Source organism: Lepisma saccharinum, chromosome 25 (genome assembly GCF_977018435.1).
Source record: "Lepisma saccharinum chromosome 25, izLepSacc3.1, whole genome shotgun sequence".
Lineage (NCBI taxonomy): Eukaryota > Metazoa > Arthropoda > Insecta > Zygentoma > Lepismatidae > Lepisma > Lepisma saccharinum.
Window position 1 is genome coordinate 16037573 of NC_139253.1, and position 22425 is coordinate 16059997.

The 22425-nt window shown below is 38.1% G+C and overlaps 1 protein-coding gene across 2 annotated transcripts in view; it reads left to right on the forward strand.

Moving 5' to 3' along the window:
* Positions 1–2031: 2031 nt before the first annotated feature.
* Positions 2032–22425, forward strand: part of LOC145978897 (uncharacterized) — a 155418-nt gene continuing 135024 nt past the window's right edge. For both annotated transcript variants that reach the window (XM_083111839.1, XM_083111838.1), the window contains exon 1: positions 2032–2579. In XM_083111839.1, the coding sequence (XP_082967965.1) occupies positions 2499–2579 (81 nt within the window). In that variant the 5' untranslated portion in view covers positions 2032–2498. The remainder of the gene's footprint in view (positions 2580–22425) is intronic.

The window sequence follows — 22425 nt, forward strand, 5'->3', positions numbered from 1 at the left end:
TCGCCCATGAATTAGGAATTTCTAATTCTAATTCTAATTCTAGAAATAAGAATGAAAACAGTTTTAAAGCAACCTTCTGAAAACGTACAAGTGGTGCAAGTAAGCGTCGCATAGCTTGCTGGGTAATTTTGAACACTAACTTACTTCAGTAAATAAGAAAAAACAGGGTATTAATGAGCAAGCACGTATCTAGAAATATATTTCGGGGGGGGAGTCCGAACGAAGTATAATAATAATAATAATAAATGAAAATAATTGTATTAAGTTAATCAAATATGTATAATAATTTATATAATTTTAATATATGAGTAGGTAAAAAGACGATATAAGAATAGATATAACAGCACGCAGTGACGGCGAGTTGGTTCCAAGGTGGCAAGGTGCCAAAACTTGGGAGGCAAAGACAGTATATTTCCCTTTGTAGTTAAGGTTTAGCACAGTGCCGGGGCAAATTTGGTGAAAAGTGTGGGGGCAACTGCCCCCCCCCTAATCACCGCCACTGACAGCACGTATTCATTATCTAGCTTGCATATAGTTTAGATCGCCAAAATTAAGGAAATTAATGTAAAATACATGAAGAATTGAATATTTATTCAATAACAAAAATATAATGTTAGATCCAGTTGACGAAAAGTAAAGTTCATGATTAATATTTTATTAATTATATGAGTATATTATTATAAGTAGTAATGTGCAGAAATCTTCCTTGGTATTGTCATTCAAAGTTACGATCCCAATATAATCCTTGGCTTCCAATAAGTTCGGAGGAAATAAATAAGCATCGATTATACAACAAATGTTACATAAGTGTACTCTAATTTCAGTATTTCGTAAATACTTCGGGGGGGTGGGGTCCGGACCCTCTGGACCCACGCCTAAATATGTGGGGGAAATATATAACAAAGAGTAATGTAGAAAGAAGGAAAAGCAGAAAAAGAATGAAAGAAAAAGACAAAACGGAGAAGAGGAAGATATAAAAGGAAATATTAAATGAGTAAGAAAGAGGAAAGGTTGAGAAACGAAGATAAGAGAAAAAGAAAAGCAAGGAAGCCGGAAAGAGACAGAATGAAATAAGAAATACAGAAAAGAAAAACGAGGTAGAGAGAGAGAAAAGGAAACAATCAAATTGAATTAGCTTATTTTTCGTCACTTTTCTTCCATTTTGGCTAATCGCGATGCTGAGGATGAGTGATGACATGATGAAATGGATGAACGGATAACCAGGAGGTTTATCCTGGCTGCGGATCTAGGCGCCAGAGCCTTGTTAGTCCGCAAAATGCAGTCCAGGTTGTACTACGTGAGGGTGAAGTTGACTTCTGAGTGTCTGCGTCCCCCTTGAATAGTGCGGAAACCTTATTTCTGATTAATTATATAAGCGTGGCTTTTTTTTAAGAGTTCGATTTGTGTAGACAAGAATTAATTGACGTTACTGGCGCATAACATAATCAATATACTGCAAAATCAAGTAGCAAATACCTATAATAAATGCGTTATTTAAGCTAAAAAAATTATGCTATTATTTTTCGTCATAAAAAACCACAAATGTATAACATGGTCATGTTTTTATTGTAGGTAGGTGGAAAGTACGAGGATCGGGGTAGGAAGTTGTGGGGTGGCAGGGTGTAAAGTAGGGGAGGGGGTGCGAAAAATCCACCTCACCCGGGCAAATTTTTATCTTGAAGCGCTCCTACAGGAAGGTTTGGTTACCCCTTACCTTACAACACTGATAGTCAAAGGAAAACGAGGGAGAAACGGGACAGACAAAAATAGAAAAGAATGAATGAGACAGGGGACTGCAGGGTCTGTCACCCCTTCTGACCTCTCCCTGTCAGCAAGGATCATGAGGAGGGGACATTTCAGGCAGACAAATGATGTCCATGTTAAACGTCACTCCCCCGCCTGCCCAGTTGAAACCTTGACATATAACGGCGAACAGGTGATAAGGAAAAGGTAACAAGGTATTCCAAGTTCGCCCGGAGGCCGCTCGATGGCGTTGCTGTCGCCAGCGTGGCGTCTGCTGTTTCCCTCGGAGCACATTCCAAAGCGTCTGTTAGTTTGTGATGCCAGTTTGTGGGAGTGAGTCTGTCAGGTGAAAATGAGTGACTGAAGAACCGTTCCTTGACAAAAAGGGACAGGTAGAATAGCAGATGTGGTGGTAAGAAGTGACTGGAGTATGAGTTTCGATACCTGAAGTAACGTCTTTCTGTGCAATGCTTCGACGGATCTTTCTTTTGTGCCCTGTTTTATCGTTTAACACCTGATTCATGCCTGTCTTCAGCCGATGACGACTGCTTTAGCTTATGAACGTTTGAGCGAGTGGAACAGTTTTGCTTCAAAATGTCGTGAAGTTGTCAGGTTATTCAACGAAAGACTGAATCCTACGAAGTGAATATGTGAAATGTGTGAATGGTGCAGTTATATTCAATAATTCTTTGATTGTTTACAAGTGTCAAGTGTTTGTACGTTTTTGTACGTTTTATTCACTTACTACGATTAACATGAGCGACTGCCCATCACCATGTACTACCTTTTCCTCGGACGACCAAGGAAAGCTTCAATTACTGGAGCAAATTGGCGATGTAAGTAGAATGTGTTTATTTATCTGTTTATTTTGTGACAAACTTGTTATTGTCATTCGTTGTCCTTATTTTATGTCGTTTTGCTGGCACTTTTGCCTAGTCGTCAGTGGCGCATCCAGAAGTTACAGTTGGGAGGGGCGAATTTAAGTCTGATTGATACCTCACGTAATCGAGAATCAATTCTAACCCACACTTGCACTGTTTTATGTAAACAATACACAGTCCTGTGGACAGCAAACAGACTTCAATACCCTTAGATTAACGTAATGTTTATGAAAAATATGGATCCATGGCTGGAATACATGGTTATTGAGTTTCGTTTTAAGTTCACTTTATGCACAGATAGGCTAATCGGAAATAGACTTAGAGTTTAAAGTGGAATCCGATCCAATGTGTGCCTCCGCCAGGTATCGAGCCAGGGACCTACACAACGAAGACGTAACTATTATGCCACCAGGAAGGTCCGGAATATATGGTTATTATTGCATATCGTTTTCGTGATTCCTCCCATTGTCACGGAAAACTTAACGATCAGATGAGTAAATTGAATAAGCAAAGAAATCCCCTATTCCTTCAAGGGGTCTCTGGTTCGATCCCCTTTTGGGGCATATTGCACAGTGGTTCGGATCCAAATTTATATTGTTGGTCCAATTTCGATTAGACTTAAAAATATTATCAATCATGTTAAACTTTGATAAAAGACAGAACGTTTGAATCTTCAAAAATATGATTCATAATAATACAATCCAAAAACCTGGCAGTTGGGAAGGGCTATCGTCCCTATCGCCCTCCCCGTGGATCCGCGCTTGATAGTCGTGACGATGTCGAATTATGAGAGTTTGATGAAAGGAAACTCGCAAGGAATATTCATGTATATGTTACGAGGCTACATGTTTTTAAAAAGTTTAGAAGATAAGATTAATTGGAATTCTAGCCCTTCACTTCGGTTCATCTCACTTTAACATAATGGTGATATGTAAATTAATATTGGTTGATTAACACTGATGGTGTGTACGACTTGTTAATTATTAGTGGGTTTTTTATGTAATGCATTGCTTCCCCCCTAAATATGTTACCTGACATTGATAACATCACATAACCCATCTTTCGAGGCACCATATTTGTTGGCTTGATTGGTGCCTTCCTTAGTAGATTTATAAATAAACTTTGACGTATTAAAATCTTAGATGAATATTTTAATAAAATGAATTTTATCAATCATTTCGTTTCAAAGGAGAATATGTGAGAAATGTTTTTACAATTGAAAGTTAACAAGCCCCTGTTACGTTCCTACCATTTTAAAATTTAAATTCAATCGATATCGGTAGTCACGAGTGAGGTTTAAAATATTTGCATAGCCAGAGGCAAAATTTTGTCACCGTTCCCCTTGGATAATTCGGAAAATTGTATATGTTTCGCCAAGTTTCCATACCAATATTAAGCGTTATACTTGCTGTAGTAGCCGTGATAGCATTGTAACTATTTGTGACTGCCCCCAACCTTTGGTCACTTTTGCCCCCGCTCTGTGCTAAACCTTATCTACAAAGGGAAATAAAGTATATCCCCCAGTTTTGGCACCTCCCCCCCCCCCCCGCGGTTTTGGAACTCAATCACCGCCACTGTTTCCATATTAAAAACACTAAAGTTGCTGACCAAGGCAGTTTATTAAGATTTAAAAGCACTTTACATGTAGCGTTTCTACGCTCTATCAGGCTCTTCCTCAGATGAACTATTTTTGTTGTTGTTGTTGTCAGGAAGACCCTGATAGAGGGTAGGAACGTTACATGTAAAGTGTTTTTAAATCTTAATAAACTGCCTTGGACAGCAACTTTAGTGTTTGTGATTGAGGTATATTGCAAGAGTACGCAAATCTTACTTATATTTTTGTTCTAAATTTTATTCCTCATTGCTGGAGCGAGCGTACAAGTTCATATGTTTTCCTATGCAATTATAATCTAGTGTTGTCTACAGTGTTTAGTGTCGATGATAAGTCCTTAGTTCCTGTTGCAATGGTCTTATCTCTGTGCTTGACATGGGAGTAAATAGATAAGTGCTAACACCATTGAGCCTTGTTACCATGAAAACCAAACACTCAATATGCTGACCAAGGCAGAATTTATTTTATTTTAAAACATAAATTAAACGTTACGTTTCAACCTTCTAGCAAGGTCTTCTTCAGACTCTGTACCAAATACAAATGCATCGTCTTTCATACAGACTGCTTCAATCATCTACGTCCTTAAATGCTTCCAACACCTGGTCACATAACATCTAACCTAAATCACGAAACCACCTTCGAGCCTCGCATGAAAATCCGTCGAGACAACCGTAAATTAGGGGCCTCCACGATGGCGCAGTGGGAGCGTCGTCGCCTTGTAATCAAGGGCTCCCGGGTTCGATACCCGGTGGAGGCACATAGAGGTTCGGAACTTTCAACGTAGTGGTTCGGATCCCCCTTTAAACTGTAGGTCCAGTCCCGATTAGCCTTACTGTGCATAAATTGGACTTAAAATCCCAAATCAATCAACAACCGTAAATTAAGCATGCATAAGCTACTTTTCAAATCATAATTTATCCGGTAAATACCACTTAATAACGCTTTTAATTGTTTCTCCAAGCTTCGAACTTACTTCCACAATCGTTTACATTGTTCTGAATACTTCTAAGATTCCTGTTTGTGAAAAATCATTGAACATTCGCACCGTTACCCATTTTTTAAAACCAGAATTTTGTTGGACACCTGTAATTTCGATTTCGTTGTTAATTAATCTGATAATATTGAATAATGCTTTATTTGACCCATAATGATTTTTTGTGGTATTTTCTAATTCTTGAACAATGGAACGCAGTCTAATCAATCTTACAGCACTCGTATAAATTTTGTACGTGCCTTACGAATAAGGTCAGTCATACTTTGTTGTAGAAAAAGAACGTCAAGTTACAGCACGTGGCAACACTTGCAAATAGTGTAGGCAGCTCTATAAGTAATGGAAAGCGGATGTTTGAAATATAAAAATTTGCAATAATGATTTCATTCTTCTAAATTAACAATAGCTTTGTTGAAACAAGAATATCCTTGTAGAATTATAACAATAGGCATTCTTCTCTTCTCTTTTGATATTCGTGATTTAACAATGGAGTCATTATGATTATTGCTCATACCTGGTGGTGTTAACGCCACTTTCGTGTGCACTGAATACCAAATGCTTTTTGGTAAAAGGAAAAATCGCAATGAATTGTGATGGATGATGCAGGAAGGGAGAGGCAGGCTGCGTTTGCTTTGGTGTTGGATAATATTTCGTGTGGAATTGTGTAGTTAATATAAATTATTATGATGAAACGTGTATGAATGAAGGACGATGCGGAAATATTTTCTTTGAGGAGACAGCCACATTTAGTTTACAAGGAAATATACACATTTGGGCTAAACGAGCATTTACACAAACGTTTGTGATTATTTTTCTCTATCAACGACACGAACGCAATGGGATTTCTGGGTTTGAATCATGGTCGATGCAAGAATATCTCTCATTTTAAATTTTGACGTTTCTCTGAGGAATCCAGTGGACGCACTTGTTATTGTATTTTATCATACTTTAATGTAATTTGAGACCCAGTCTTTGTGCCTATTCCGAAATTACATTTCTAGTTAAGTTCACAGGTTGCAAAAATAAAATTATTAACACATCATATCTTTTAATTAACTCACATGTACAATCACTATGATAGCAGCTATTCCTAGATCTTCAATTTTTATCAACTTTTTGAACAAAATAAGTATGTATCAATGGTACAAATACCTTAGAAACATTCTCATTAACTCAGTTCATAATAATGGTATAGCTATTTTGATTTGATTTGTGTTATTTCGCATTGCTTTCCTGTGACTTTTGGCTAATTGCGATGGTGAGGATGAATGATGGATACTCACAAAGAACACCCATGTTCATGCTTACGAATTCGTTAACAGTAATAAATTAGGCATTTGGGGAAATATCCGGGCTGTAGTTATCAGTGGTCCAGCACTAAAACGTCCACTTACACTATGATATATATTGCAGATTTACATTATATATCTTTATTATGTCGGTTAATAGCTGATACTTCCCATCCTGTGTAGCAGAACAATTCCACATAACCGGTGCTCTTCCTCTGGTGATGGACGACTTGGACAATCTTCAGTTTCTCTTGGCGATTCCTATGTGCACGTTTCACTTACCGCACGTATGGGCAAAAAGTGAAGTTGACATTGATTTCTCGTTCCTGTTGTCCACTCTAATGTGGTGATTAGGTATGTCAACCGGTTTTTATTGAACAGGATTGCAATGAATACAGTGGCAGGACTGATTGTGGAGCAGCTTTCCTATTGGTTGGAAAGTGTACCTTCAGCTACTTTTGATAGGTTTGGGGACTGCTGGGACTGTCGCTGGCAGCTTTCGGGTTTTGGACATTCTTTTGTCCCCACATGACGTCACACCAGTCCATTTCATATTCTCGGCACGCATTTATTTGTGGAAGCGAATATCCAATTTGTTCTAATGACCTAGTCTGGAGTTTGTAACGATTTCTTCTAAAATCTCTCGTTGTTTGGTGGGGAATTTCTCATAACTAGCTATTATTTAAATATACAAATGTGTATTTGACTGTAATAATGACAGTAGAATTCCTTTTTTACAGGGAATCAAGTTTTGCAGACTGACTGGTATAATATTCTGCTGAAATTGTCGCTATTGCCACCTGATATTAATATTAGCATAATAATAATAGTGACAATTCTTGTCATAGAAAAATAACTTATTTGTGTTCATGGCCCTTTCAGGAACGTCCATGATAGCCTGCTGCTTGGTAATCAAGTAGCCCTGGTTTGTTTGTCACTTTCAAAGGAAAGTTCAGACGTGTTTAACCTATCTGAGCATAAAATGAACTTAAATTTACTATAAAGTTTCGTAATCAAATGATTTCTGGTCCGATTAAGTAGTTTGCAGATGTGCAGACTTTTCAAAAACGTTGGGTGTGCCCAAACACTTGAATTATAAGTTCACAAAAAATCTCATAAATCCAACCTCCATGGATTATGATATCAGTGTTCACCAACAATGCGTCCTTTTTTTAAAAAAAATCCGTTATTTATTTATTATAGTAATTTTTCCACCACGAATCACAACAATAATAATAATAACACGACAAATTATTGGGTGGGCGCCTGTCCGACCAGCCTATACAAGTTGGCGCCACTGATGGTTTGCAATAGTGTTTTAGTATGCAAGTAAAGTCCCGATTAGCCTTTGTGTAAAGGAATTTTTAAAAAATGTAGCATATGAATCCCCCCTTTAAACCGGGGATTAAGATTTGAATCACAGCTACAGTATATCTTTTCGCTAGGTTTTGGAATTTCTGAATATTAATAAATAATTGGACGCTGGTTCCGTTATTTTATCATTAAAGCGCGAATCCCTTTAGTTTGTTTCGTTCTTAAGTCCGTTACAACAACTTTTACAGATTTCTTCCAGCGTGGTTGAATTTACGATGATTTGCCTCACGTAACACAAGGGTCATTGTGCGCCACTTGGTTTGCCTGGGGAGGGGGTAATTGACAAACACCGGAACTGAGCCGCTTTGAAAACAAACACGATGCTAACCAGATTTGGTAACTTCCGTACATGCAAAAGCCAGTAGATCACGAGACCGAACGCATTGGATTGTGCTGAATATTCATCATCCGGTGAAAGTGATGGAAAGTCTGTACTTTGGTGTTTGCTGGGCACCTTCTGGGACTACCTCCCACTCACCGTTCACTGTTTGGTTGTAATTTCACTTTTTGTCCACGACGGCAAAGATCCGTAGACAAGTATGGCACCCAGTGTTTAGTAAAAGTAAAAATGTAATTAGAAAGTTGTGTATTTTTAAGTTTTCAGGCCGTTTTTTCTACCGGAAATAGCGAATTTGTAGAATTCCAATGGAAAGGTTCAGATCAATTAGAATAATTATATGAAATTAAAGTAATATTAATAAATATGCAAATTAATTAATATTGTAATATTATTACATAAATATGTAAAATAATAGTTATATAACAGTTGCCCCCAACTTTTCGCCACTTTTGTTCCCGCACTATCCTAAATCTTATCTACACTGTCTTTGCCTCCCCAGTTTAGGCACCCCCCCCCCTTCCGTATTTGGGACCCAATCCGTATTCATTATCTAGCTTACATGTAATTAACATGGACAAAATTTGTATAAAAACAACGTCTCTGGCAAGGAAATTAATGTCAAATTGATAATAAATTAATGTTTATTGAATAACAAAAAGGGTTAGATCCAATTGTAATAGGCAAAAATTATTGTACGGTGATAACTTTTAATTGCCTATTACAATTGACGAAAGGTAAAGTTGTTGATTAATATTTTATACATATTATCATAAGTAGTACTGTGCAAAAATCTTCGGAACTGTCCTTCAAAACCGTATAATCCTAATTCCTTGCCTTCCAATAAGTTCGGCTGAAATAAATAAACGTCGATTATGTAACAAATGCTAAACAATTATATTTATGATTATTTGATTTAATACTTTGCAAGTCTTTCGGGGGGGGGGGTGTCCGTGACCCCTAAACCCCCCTCCCCCCCTAAATACGTCCTTGGCCCTCAGGTATGGGAAGTCACTGACTGCTTTGAAGTCTGCTATCATTGGAACTGTACTTCTCATCAAACATAGTCAGTGATTTAACATAGCTGTTATACCCTTGTGGAATCTTTATTCCAAACCTGATGTAATCAACAATGGGAAGAGGAATCATTTCAGAGCATGCACAGATCTTGAACAATGAAATTCGTGCACGATTCCTCATTACAACAATGATACAAAAATGGTGGTTCATGGTTGATTGTTTTCCCCGTTGTGCCTGATTGGCACTCGAAAACAAATAAAGTAAATTGCAAATCATATCAAGAGAAAGTTTTGAATTATGTAAATGGTTTCTGCCATTCTGAAGAACAATGGACTATTGGTAGTCTGTTAATAAGGATCAGTGATTGGCTGTTGCTGTCTTTTCATTGCCTTCATCAAAGGGGTATCAAGTTCGTTGCCCCTAGTGAACACTTGTTAGAGTTCGGCTAGCTGTTTTGTACTAATTAATTCGTAAAGAAATAATGAATATGAAAGCTGCTGGTATTTCATGTCTTTGGCTATCTTTCCAGATGCACCACCGCGGCACGATTGATCCAACGTTATTGGAATTATAAAAAGCCACTTGCTAATTATCTTGGTGACGTAATATGGGTATAAGGTGAACTTATCCATGAGACTTAAAAACTGAACTCTGTTCAGTTCAGTAATGTTACATATGCAGATTTCCAAAAATGCTCACTTCTTGATATTATTCGCCTTCTTAGCTTATAAAGCTATAAACTCATTTACTGTTTTTCGAATAAGGTGATACATCGTGTTTTGCCGTGGAAGTCGTTATGGCATGGGGCACGGCCCCCAAATTTTCCGTGGTTTAGGGAGGAAAAAACAACTCCAAATTAGTTTTTTGTCGAAAACTTTGCACGTATATCACAATCGGTTTTACATTTATATGTACTTGTTTTGATACATGACACTAAGTTAAATATAAATCTAATAATAATAATTTAGCATATACTTATTTATTAAAACAACTACTACATATTTCTGAAAAAATAATGTGGCACACAAATTATATATGTGTTTTGATATATTTATGTACTGAATATTATTAATACAAATAAAACAATGTATTATTTTAAACCTTATTAAGTTTCGAAACACGTCCCTGATGTTTACCATTACATACGTGTTTTGATATATTCAGGCGTTTGACGTGTTTGTTGCAGCCCGGCTGTTAGATTTTTCGTTGATAAATTCACGCATCCATACAGTTTGCGCCCAGATTACGTCATGTGCGCAACAAAGAACATTTTTTACTTCTTACACTCTATAATCTGTCCCGGGTATCTCTGGAGGAAGCAAGTAGTGACGCAAGACTGCTCCATGGACACGTGAGAAGGAACGGGATTGCGTGGAAGGGGGTAGCGACTGCAGTTACCACCAGTCTTCGCAGCAGCGTGTACTGCTTCGATCTGCCCACTCGATTTCCCACCTTCTCTGCCGCCATACTACGCCTTGCTCCACAGATACCGGGGACAGAGTATAGTAAACCTATATCAGATTTTCAGTGTCCAGTGAATCAAAAGAAACTTATACACTAAGTTAATGTTTTCATTAAACTTTGTCGACTACTGTCGCAATTAATGTAATTGATTGTTAAATGAGGTTCAACCCCGTATCTACTCAGTATCCATTGGAGAGATGGGAAAGTTGTTCTCTTAACGGGACACTTATTCTCACACTCCACACACGTGTGGTGTGCTGGATGAGTGCAAATGAGCTGCTCCATTTCCTTGGACAGCGACAGTCGGCCATTTTCCGATGCTTCATCATCCTATTTTCCGCTTGCAAGCAACCGCTGCTGTCTCACTCCATTTACGCCCCTTGTATAGGGAAGGGAAGGGCAGGAAATATGTTGAGAGAGAAACTCCACATTTTAATAGTGTACATTTCACCAGCCTTCGCACCTTCTTCGGTAATTGAAAGTTAAGCGCATGCTTCTTTTGCGGGACATAATCATTTTATTAAATCATATTGTTAACCTCTCAGTTTATGAACACAGCATAGTTGTCCACACAAGCGTGCAGCGTGTATATCGACTAATGTACACGGAAAAAATAATGGTTACCGCAAGTTTTTGGTAGCTTTCACGAAATCTGGTAACTTTTGACTATTCTCCACCAACTTTAAGAACGGAGGTGAATTAAACAAAAGTACATGACTATATTTTGAGAAGTAATTCCTTTACTATTTGCCATTCGAATATCCAATAGGATTTTACAGCAGACAGAGTATAAGTCATGTGTTTATTCCAAACAAATGTTACAAACAATAAACAGTGGTTTTCACCCAAGTATTATCTCTCGACAACGATGTGCGTTTGTTATTTTCATGGTGATCACAAGCCTGCCCCTCTGGTGGCATAGGCGTAACTTGGCGGGGGCAAGGGAGCGCTTGCCCTAAGGAGCAAAGTAAAGAAATAATGAAGACTGATATTTGGGATTTAGCAAATAATCCTGGATGCTATTTTTATGAGATGGATAACTTTTCGATTCTGCCCCACAAAAGATACTCCCATGTGTGGCTGTGTGGTCATTGCAAAGCGCTACAAAGCCATAGGTCCCGAGATAGTCTCTTTAGTGTTTCAGGTTTCATTGCTCTTGAAACATAACCTGGAAAATACAGGGAAATCAACATATGAGTGGAAAAGTAATGGATTTTTTTAGAAGACACCAAAAAACATTTTAAAAATCCTCGGAAAACAAGTGTTTTGTACTTGCCAGGATTTGAGAATGAAAATAAATTCAGTTTTTCTTGAACAATCTTCTTGATGGGAGATATTCAACATATTTTGAACGTCATTGAATAAACTTTATGCTCTTGAGCAGCAAGTGCAGTTTAAAACTTAAAACTTGGGAATTAGCTTATTTTAAGGCACCACAAAATGGTCGGAAATAAAATAAAATGCCCGGGTAATTCGGGCTTGCTATGAAAATAGGATCCTTTTGTATCATTGGTTTTGTCCAAACCAATCCTATATTTCTTCAGTTCATCCTCGTAGTCGAGATTAATCCAAGAGGTAGAAAAGCGACGTAGGTCTATATAAATTCATGGTGGTCATTGGCACTTGACTACTTGTGTTGAACGTGAGGATTGCTGTCTTCTCAATTCAATACAATATTGCTACCACTCTTATTTTCACATTTTCCCATGGTCCGTGTGACTTCTGCAATGGGAAATTCTTCGTTGGATTTCCCGTGGGCGTTCGCAGAGGGAACACTGAATTTTCATGAAATTGTTGTAACACGCGAATCCTTTTGCTTCTTAGATAAGGACAGAAGCTCTTCGTCAGTCCCTACCCCATGATTACCTTTCTTCACTTAGCGTCGCTCCAGAATTTAGTGGCGTGCGCGAGGTGAAATGGGAACAGTGGAAGATGTATTTAAGGTTATTGTAGGTAGTCTTACTAAAGCGAATTTGCATTCGTAATGATAATATAGGAAATTGAAACATATTTTTTGATGATCTAGTTCCATGTAATATGTTAACACGAAGAAGAGGGGCTAATTAATTTCTTTAGGACTCAGTAGATGAGTCTTGGCTGTCTGTCGTTACCATAACGTGCTACGACGCCAGGAGTCACGGGTACGAATCCTGGCACGCGAATTAATATCATATCACTCGTCATCATCGCGATTAGTCAAAGGTGGCAAAAGCGAAATAAGCTAAGACAATGGTTACACAATCCTTGTTTCCTCAAAAGAAGAAACACTATCCTGACCAAGGCAGTCCATATTTCAGTAAAGAAATCCCTTAGCAACTTTACGTTTCAACCCTCTATCAATGTCTTCCTCAGACATGAAACAAACTAAAATGATTATTTCATTGTAGTTTGTTTTCAAGTTTGAGGAGGATAAATGATAGAGGATTGAAACGTAACGTTGTCAAGTTGTTTTTTTTCTGAAACATGACTGCCTTAGTCAGCATATGTAGTGGTTTTTCAGCAATACCAAATCAATCAATCAATGGTATCTGTAACTTCGCTAGTACCGAAACTAGAGTATATGTTCTTGAAGAGTCGGAACCATGAAAAATGTGCAAATGTTCTGCCTTTCTGCCACGTTAGGTTATAGGTGACTACGAGATGAAATGGTAAACAAAAAGGAATGCTTATGTCCAAGCGGGATCTCGAATCCAGGAATTCTACCCAACGCCGCACGACAATCAAGACTTAAGTTCTCTTAGTCATGCACGGATAGGTAAAACGGGATTCGGTCTACATTTTACGCGGGGATATGAGTCATCTTAATTATCCCTTACCGGGGATCGAACCCGAGATCGCTTGATTGGAAGGCGATTAAAAGTTTGTAGAGTAGGATTATTTCCGTGACGTGTTCTGCATTTGTAGCTTGGAAGCGAGCCTTAACTCCCGAATCGACCAATCAGCACGTGAGCCTCTGAACGTCATCTCAATGCAGCACCAATCGCTAACCAACTTTCTGACGCTCTGCATTCTTGGTCGACTCGCTAGCTGGCTCGCGCAGCCAGAATGAATGGTAGCGGTTGGGATTTAATGAAATACCCTTTATTAGTTCTGTCTAACCGTATAAACAAAGTTCACACAGGAAAATGCACCTTTTAACGCAGAGAAAGAGAGCGGTTTCAACTGGATTTGTCCATTTCTGAGCAGTCACTCGAGAAAGTTCCTAACGATCTCTTGAATTTCATGAGAGTGCATATTCATTTCTCACCTAAAGTGAAGGAAGAGCGGAAAAGTGTTGATGCAGGTCTGTTTATTTTATTTACCTTGTTTGTTTTTCACTTTCGTCTTCACTTCTTAGGATGCAAATTAAACTCCCCCTTCACTTTTCCCGTGAGAAGGGTGCCAACGCATAACGTCCATGTGTGCGCAATAACTTAAGAGGAGTATCTGAGAAAATGGCTTCAGCAGTTCCTAAACGACTTGTACTCAAGTTTTAACGGTGCAGGAACATTCTCAGAAAGGGAAAGCAGATGTGATAAAGGAAGTTGGACTCAAGACAATAACGGTGCAAAGGAAATCGTACAAGGAGGGTGATAGTCACATTTGAAATAAGATCGTAGATAAATTATATGTAACGTGAGGACGGTTGTCGAATCTGAAACTTCATTATGACCCATTTCTTTTAGACTTTCATGGTTGTCAACCATATCGACTAGGTGGACTAGAATTGTGGCAGCAGCGTAACGTGGAGCCTTACTTTGGGGCAGGGGGTCAGGGTCCCGACGTGCCAGGGAATTTACGAAAATTCCGTTAACTGGTATTTTTTTAAAAAATATAATTTTAGGGGCTAGTTCCCCTGTTGCCCCTAAAGTTGCGCCTATCCATAGTGCTTCAAGCCCTTGAGTGAATAATAAGCTTTTAATATTACCTTATCTGTCCATTATTATTTCTTATATTGGTTTATTTGTAGGAAAATATACGAGGGTAATGAGACAAATGGAAGAACAATTATATTTAAATTTACACCATATACTTGGCACGATAACAAGCAATGTTCGTAGTGTAATATCATTGTAAATATCTCCTGCTTGATGTAAAGCACTTTCTGAAGAAAATTCTGATTTTTCAAAGACCTCGTAACATATCAATGTTTTTTTATGTCCTTTGTTGATATCGTAACGTATACAGAGATGGTTCATGCCATTCCAATTTCAATTCTGCATTAGAAACAGTTTTTGTCTTTTTAAACAGTGGTAATGTTGTCGTCTTTGAATCGACGATCCTATGGAAGCACACAATGATTCGCATCGCAATTCAAACTGCAGTGACAGTCCCAATTAGTCTATCTATGCATACAGTAAATGTAAAACAAAAACTTTGACTTCATAACAAAAACATGAATATTTTTCAAGGTCACTTCTTGAGCACCCTGTATCTCGAATTGAAAGGGTAATTTCAAATTGTCAGTACAGAAGTCGTTCTTAGGACTTCATAAATGTCTTTTCTTGCTGCTTTTTTGTCTCTTTTTTTCTCCTCTTGCCTCTGCAGTTTGTCGACGATCACTGGTGTGCATCCATTTCTTCAGCAGCGGAGAGAACACGCGAAGAAATCCGTGTTCCCCTTGCATGACGGGCCTCGCTGCTTAAAGCACACTCACGATGTGCAATGACGGCTGCGCGATTTCAGAAAGTGTCGTGATATCACGATAATTTTTTTACCACCTCTCTATGCACGCTGGCTTGCATGAATGTTAATTCTTTTCCGATGCCGTTATTGTTATTAGACCTAAAGGCATTGTCGTATATAAGGGAGGAGTTGGCTTCGAACCTCCCGCCCTTGGTTCAATAAACATTTTGCATTTATTAACTAATTGAATCAACATTTCATCAATCACTATAATATGACCATATGACATGGTTTAGAGGAAGTCGACAAACAATAAATGTTCTTATATCAGTGGCGGCGATTGGGTTCCAAAACTAGGGGGGCAAAGTGCCAAAACGTGGGAGGGGGGCAAAGACAGTTTACTTTCCTTCGTAGATAAGGCTTAGCATAGTGTGGGGGCACAAGTGACAAAAAGTGTGTGTGTGGGGGGGGGGCAACTTACCCCCTAATTGCCGTCACTGTCTTATATTATTTATGGGGTGTAAGGGGTGACCTTCCACGTAGGACACCCAAATGTCAACCTCACTTCCACGTTAGTACACCCTGGACTTAAGACTAACGAGGCTCTGGCGACTGGCCCCATGGCCAGTATAATTTTGTTTGTGTTGTCCTGTGTTTTGTCTTTGTGTGTGTTGAGTGCCCGTTTACAGCCTCAGCTTTTAACAGAAGTCAGAACATTTTAAGATTTTTAATGCAACGTTAGAGTTGTTATATGTAATGGTAAGGGGCTGGCCCCCGTATAATGTGAAGGGAGCAAAATAGCCTAAGTGCTGACGCTCCCAAAATTTTAAATTCAAATTCAAATTCAAATTATATTATTTATGTAAATACAATAATTTTATTTTATTCATATCTGCAGAATAACTACATCGGCATTTATTATGCTGAAAATGAAGTTAAAATCGCAATAACTTCAAAACCATTATAACGCACAGATATAATTTGATTTAAAAATCTAAATGTACATAATGAAAATTAATGTTGTAATTCTAAATACACCGTGTCCATAAATATACTGTCATACTTTAAAGTGGTATTACGTCGCTTTGGATAATCGTATTTAAATGAAATTGGTGACATTTGAAAGAAAAACTCAAATATTTTTGTGCATGTCAACAATGGACACCAATATCAGCAATGGACAACAATGAACGAGATCAAACATAGAAACTGAAATAAATTCACTCCTGACAACAATGGACGATGCGGGTTCATTGTTGGATATTTAGCAAGCAGGCAGGTTACATGTGAATGTTTTCCTTTAAAATTGTGTTGTTATTTCAGGAGATTTAAGAACGTAGTTGGTGTGTTTTAGAATATCATTAGCTACACGCAGAATTTGGTGATGGTCTTCTACAATTGGCCGCCGAGGTCACCTGACTTGTGGTCTGTGACTTTTTTTTGTGGGGTTACATAAAAAATTGTGTCTATGTACCCCCATTGCCTCAAAACCTGCAAGAACTGCAAATTCGCATCACTTCTGCAATCCAGTCCATCCTTGTGGATATGTTGGAGCGTGTGTGGCATAAATGGGAATATCGCCTTGATGTCTGCAGGGCCACTCGTGAGGGCCACATTCAATGTCTATGAGTTGTAAAATAAAATATTTGACTTTTTCTTTCAAATGTCACCAATTTAATTTAAATACGATTATCCAAAGCGACGTAATACCACTTTAAAGTATGACTATATTTATGGACACGCTGTATAATTAGTGCACGTACATATGTTTAAAGACAGTAGCAGTGTAAACAGTGTAACCAGTTTACCATTAGTGAACATATCCATAATCAATATGTACTTATTAATGCACGCCAAACAAATGTTTGACATATAACACACTTCAAAGAAAAAAGTATTGTTATTGTTGTTACATAAAAAGGTAAAAGAGGGCGCGCTATATTTCTGTTTAAACAATCACTTTAGCTAAGGCCATCGTGTAGAGGATAATTCCTAAGCCAGTAGGAAAATGTAATAATGTTTTAGCGCGAAATATTCAACTAATTTGATGTATTTTCCCCATTGAATCCTTGCAGTTGTGTTTGGAATTGGAATTGATTCCCAAGTAGATATTCTATGAATTTTATTGTACTTTGACCAAGTTTGTCGTAATCGATACGAGATATTGTTAGAAGTTGATATAAATTGCCTCTTCAACGGTAGAAATAATGTGAGATGGTAACCAACTGACTCACTAACTGTATCTCACGTTTTAACGGTGATATTCTTTGTACAGTATTATCAGATTGTGACGATGGCTGCGTGCAATATATTTCATCGTTAGTGGATCAGTAGTAATTAATATCACTGCAACTAGATCAATTAAGGACAACCATAAAACTTTCCTTTCGTCGCAGAAGTTTGCAGGAGGTTGGGATAACCTTCACGTGGCCACGATTAAAACTAAGCTTTGGATAATTATGCCCTTCTTTGTTGTTTTGGCATTTCTATAGGTGAGAAAGTAATTTTCTGAATATATGAATGTAGTGCAATCTATCAGTTGGTGACAGAAAGATAGTAAATAGTTTTTCCTAACACAAAATGCAAATACTGTTCTCCAGTTTGATTAACTAACTAACTAACTTCGTAGCCTTCTTAAACCCGAAGGTTCATGGCTGCAGCAACACAGGCCTTCCATCTGTCCCTATCTTGAGCAAGATCTATATACTCTTTTCCATCCCTACCGATTTCCTTTAGGTCCATCTCAACGTTGTTCCTCCATCTTCGTCTTGGTCTTCCTACAGGTCTCTTACCATCAGGTTTCCCAACAAGAATCCTGTAAACTTCTCTTTCCTCTCCCATTCGTGCCACATGGCCTGCCCACCGATTTAATTATTCTAATAATATCTGGACATGAATACAAATTATGTAGTTCTAAATTATGTAACCTTCTCCACTCACCTGTCTCCTCATCCCTTTTAGGTCCAAATATTTTCTTAATGATCTTATTTTCAAATAATTCTCCAGTTTTTCTCCAGTTTGATTACAAATTTATTTCTGACAACAGGGAGAAATGTACCTTTTAAAGGAACTCGTTTCAAAATTATGTCAAGAGACAGGTCTCTCAAATACCTGAAAACAGTAGCGACTGGACTCGATGCGCTGACACCCAATGAAAAGTAGCTTGGCGGGCGTTGGTCCTCAAAGGGATGTTACGCTACAGAGCTTAGTTTTGAATGTAAAGAAAGTGAAATTGAGGAATGGTGAATAACCAAACAAGCAAAATAAAAATAAAGACGTCGTAAACAGATTGGCTGCTGAAACCTCCCCTATCTCTCCCTATTTTTCTCTCCTCCTATTGGTCTTTATTTCCGGTTCTGAGTATTCTTGTTCCTGTTTATCTTCTTATTTCCTTCTATTTCTTTACATGTTTCGCTATCTTTCTTTTTGTCTTTCCGCATTGTTTCGCTATCTTTCCTTTTTTGTCCTTTCGCACTGTTTACATTATCTTTCCTTTCCCTTCTTTTTCTCTGTTCTTATTTTCCTCCCTCTGTTTCTCTGCCCTTCTTTTCCCGCTCTTTACGCTGTTCTCTTCATCCTCTTAACAAAGTTTTTCTTTCCATCCCCACCTCCCTTTCAGTATATTCTTTCCCCCACCATTTTCTCTCTTCTCTTCTCTTTCAATCTATATTAGTGTCGGCCCGGGGTCGAGCACTTCGAATACAGCACTCATCTTACCTCCGACGGTCACAGGTTCGAGTCCTGGCGCGAGCTTGGTGTTTGTTTGTCAGTGTCCTTTCATCAATTTCATATAATCATTCATCTCCGCCGGCTCACGTGGCGGAGTGGTTAGCACATCGCGCTACGATGCCAGGGGTCCCGGGTTCGAATCCTTGCCTGGGCATGGATGTTTGTGGGTGTCCATTCATCAATTTCATCACATCATTACTCATCCCCATCTTTGCAAATTAGCCAAAAGTGGCGCAAAAAGCGAAGTAAAATAAAGCAAGTCAATCAATTATTCATCTCCACCGTCGCAATTGGCCAAAAGGGATAACAAAAAAGGGGGCGATGCTAAATAACAACATAAAAAAATACAAATTTATTACATTAACATAGGAACAGTTGCTATTTTCCAACATTCAATACTTGCAGGTGTAGGCGAGTTGAATCCGATAGTTGCGAAAGAAAGTGAGATAACATGGACACTGATATGGAGAGTCCACTCCGCGACCTGTTTGCCTTGGCTTCTCGCTCCGCAACATGCTTTAGTTTTCTGAGTCCTGTGCCCACTACTGTGAAAAATGGCTTCCACTTCCTCCATACAAGGAAATGGAGCAAACCCAATGACGTCTATGTCGTAAATACCATTTTTCCTTTCGGCAAGCTCACCTTGCGATATAAGGATTGGGTCTGCAATGCCGTGATGAAAGGCAAATTCAGTTCCTTTTTTTTATGTCTTCGCAGCGGCTACGCTGCAATATTTCAATATCTACAGTTAAAATTTGACGGTCTGTCTATAATTTATAAAAATGGGATTCTTCCGTTAAACAGGCACACATAACAAAAAGTTTTAATATTCAACTTTGCTTCTTCTGCCACTTTTGGCTAATTTGCGAGGATGGAGATGAGTGATGATATGATGAAAATGATGAATGGACACTCACAAACATCCATGCCAAGGCTAGGATTCGAACCCGGGACCCCTGGCGTCGTAGCACGATGTGCTAATCACTCCTCAACGGGGGAAAGGCAATATTCAACTTGGAATGTTTTGTCATGTATAAAGATAAGGCAATTATTATAAACTGTAATTGTGTTAAAAATGCAATATTGCAGCTGACAGTTTATGTTCATTCTTTTCATAGCACACATTACAGACACGATATATGTCCAATATAAAATTTTACTTATAAATAGTGTCTTTAGTTAATTCAATGTGACTTATGTGCCTTTTTTCCCTGATACCCTATAAATATGTTTTTTAAAACTGAATCATTAAAAATATATTAATTATGTTATAGCCTTTAATACTTTAAAAACGGTCAAGACCATTTTTACCACAGTTGCATGGTAGAGGAAATTGGCGATCTTCCACCATTATTTCTCAATTCATCTTTTTACGGTGTACCACTCCTAAAGCATGTCCAAGGCATTGCAGGTAGTTGTATTTTGACTTGAAAGGCTCGACTGGACTTCGGCCGACCCCAGTGATGCAGTTTCGAAATTTCCTCTTCTGTGGGAAAAAAAAACGTTATGATTAGGGGACGGATTTTAAGGTGCAGCACCTTTCCAAAAACGTAGCTGTTTCCATACTGATTGTTTGATATGTATTTTAGGATATGAAATCAAGTAAAATGAAGAAACTTTGTTGCACCTTTTTTCACCTTTTCGTGAGATTAGCACATTTTATCCCCTCGTCGAGGCTTCAGCACCTTTTCCCTTCCTTCTCTCCCATGTTTTGTTAAACAATTGGACAGAAAATTACTCTTCTTGAGCAGTTACTGCATAAAGTCATATAGTCTCATTTTCTAAAACAGAAAGAGAGCTATAAAATGATATGATATAATCATTGCAGCGCCAATAGTACCCAAGATAATGTGGCAATACCTGTGATGTGCGTCTACGCGTAAACAACGATAGTCTACATTCTACACGTAGACTATTTTATACGCGTAGATTACGTAATCTATGTATGGCGAAAGGTGATATCTTAGCAGAGGGTGCCGTGGAATTAAAAGAAAATTATACTGCGTATCAGTTGCTGATGTGTGAAGTGAACTTTTCATACTCTTTCATCCAAATTCGAACAATTTCTCACCTAGGAAGAAACCTAATATAGGAAATATTTTAGTGTTTTATGGGAAAAAGACTACTCTTGCCTCACGACTGCCATCTGTTGTTGTTTTTTGCATATTATTTACCTTCTTCCATAGTTGATAGAGAAGAGAAATTTTGTTTTAAGTAGGATTCTTTTCATTTCGTTAGGAACCAATATACTTGAAAATGTCACTTTCCCTTCATGAAACCCTTGAAAATTAATTTTAATGCACTTTAGATTGTCTACGTAGTCTATGTAAACTACAACCCAATGTAATCTACGCGTAGATTACGTGTAGACAACGCATATAGACGTAAACTTATAGTCTACTGCACATCACTGGGCAAAACTCACGAGAGAAAAAACAAACTTCAACAAAACCTATTCAGTTCTCCATGTATGCGGTCCGAGCGCATTATATACAGAAGGCGCAGAAAAAAAGAGCATTGAATAAAGGCATTTTATCAGTACCTTTTTTTTTTTTTTTTTGCACCTTTTTGAAAAACATTTTCAGAACCTTTTTTCCCCCTAGTTATAATATTCCAAAATCTTAAAAATTACGCCTGCTTAGAATTTCTTGTAGAGCATTCACATGGATTTATCGATTGTTTGCTTTCGTTATTGTCTAGATATTCGCAATAGTTTCGTGGCCACTCAAACGTATTAAATTGTTTCGAATATCTAGACAACAGCGAAAGCAAACCACGTGAATGCTCTAGAAGGAATTTGAGCAGATGTAATTTTTTCAGATTTTGGAATGTCATAAAATATATCATTGTGGTTTCAAAAGCAGAGGAAATTTCAAGAACGGCTTCGCTTGCGTCCAAGATTTAAGCCATTACTTCCTCAAAGAAAAAACTTATTTTGAGTTACCGCTATTAATCAACCCTTCCTAGAAGCATGGTGGCTATCGTTCCCACATGGTTTTCAAAGATTTTCGGTTTCGGTATCCGGTGGAGGCACACTTGGTGGTTCGGCACTACTTTAACTGTATAGTGAACCAAAGCATTTTCAGCGAAACGTTCTTTTTCTCTCCCTCTATCATTGAGTGACGCGTGGTCAGCACATCGACTCCCGTTGCCGTTGTGCACTGGCTTTAGACCGAAAAGCGAAAGCGATAACCATTTATATTTCATGAGACTCTTTCTGGGTTTTTTTTTTTTGTTTTGTTTCGCTTATCAACAGCAATCTCCCCTTCCCTCGCGTCTGGTTGGTAACGACAATTTTTATGCTTTCGAAAACAATACGTGCGTCGTCTCCCACGAGCATTCGTGTGCGCGTGGGTACAAGGGCACCAGCTCAATGTCAC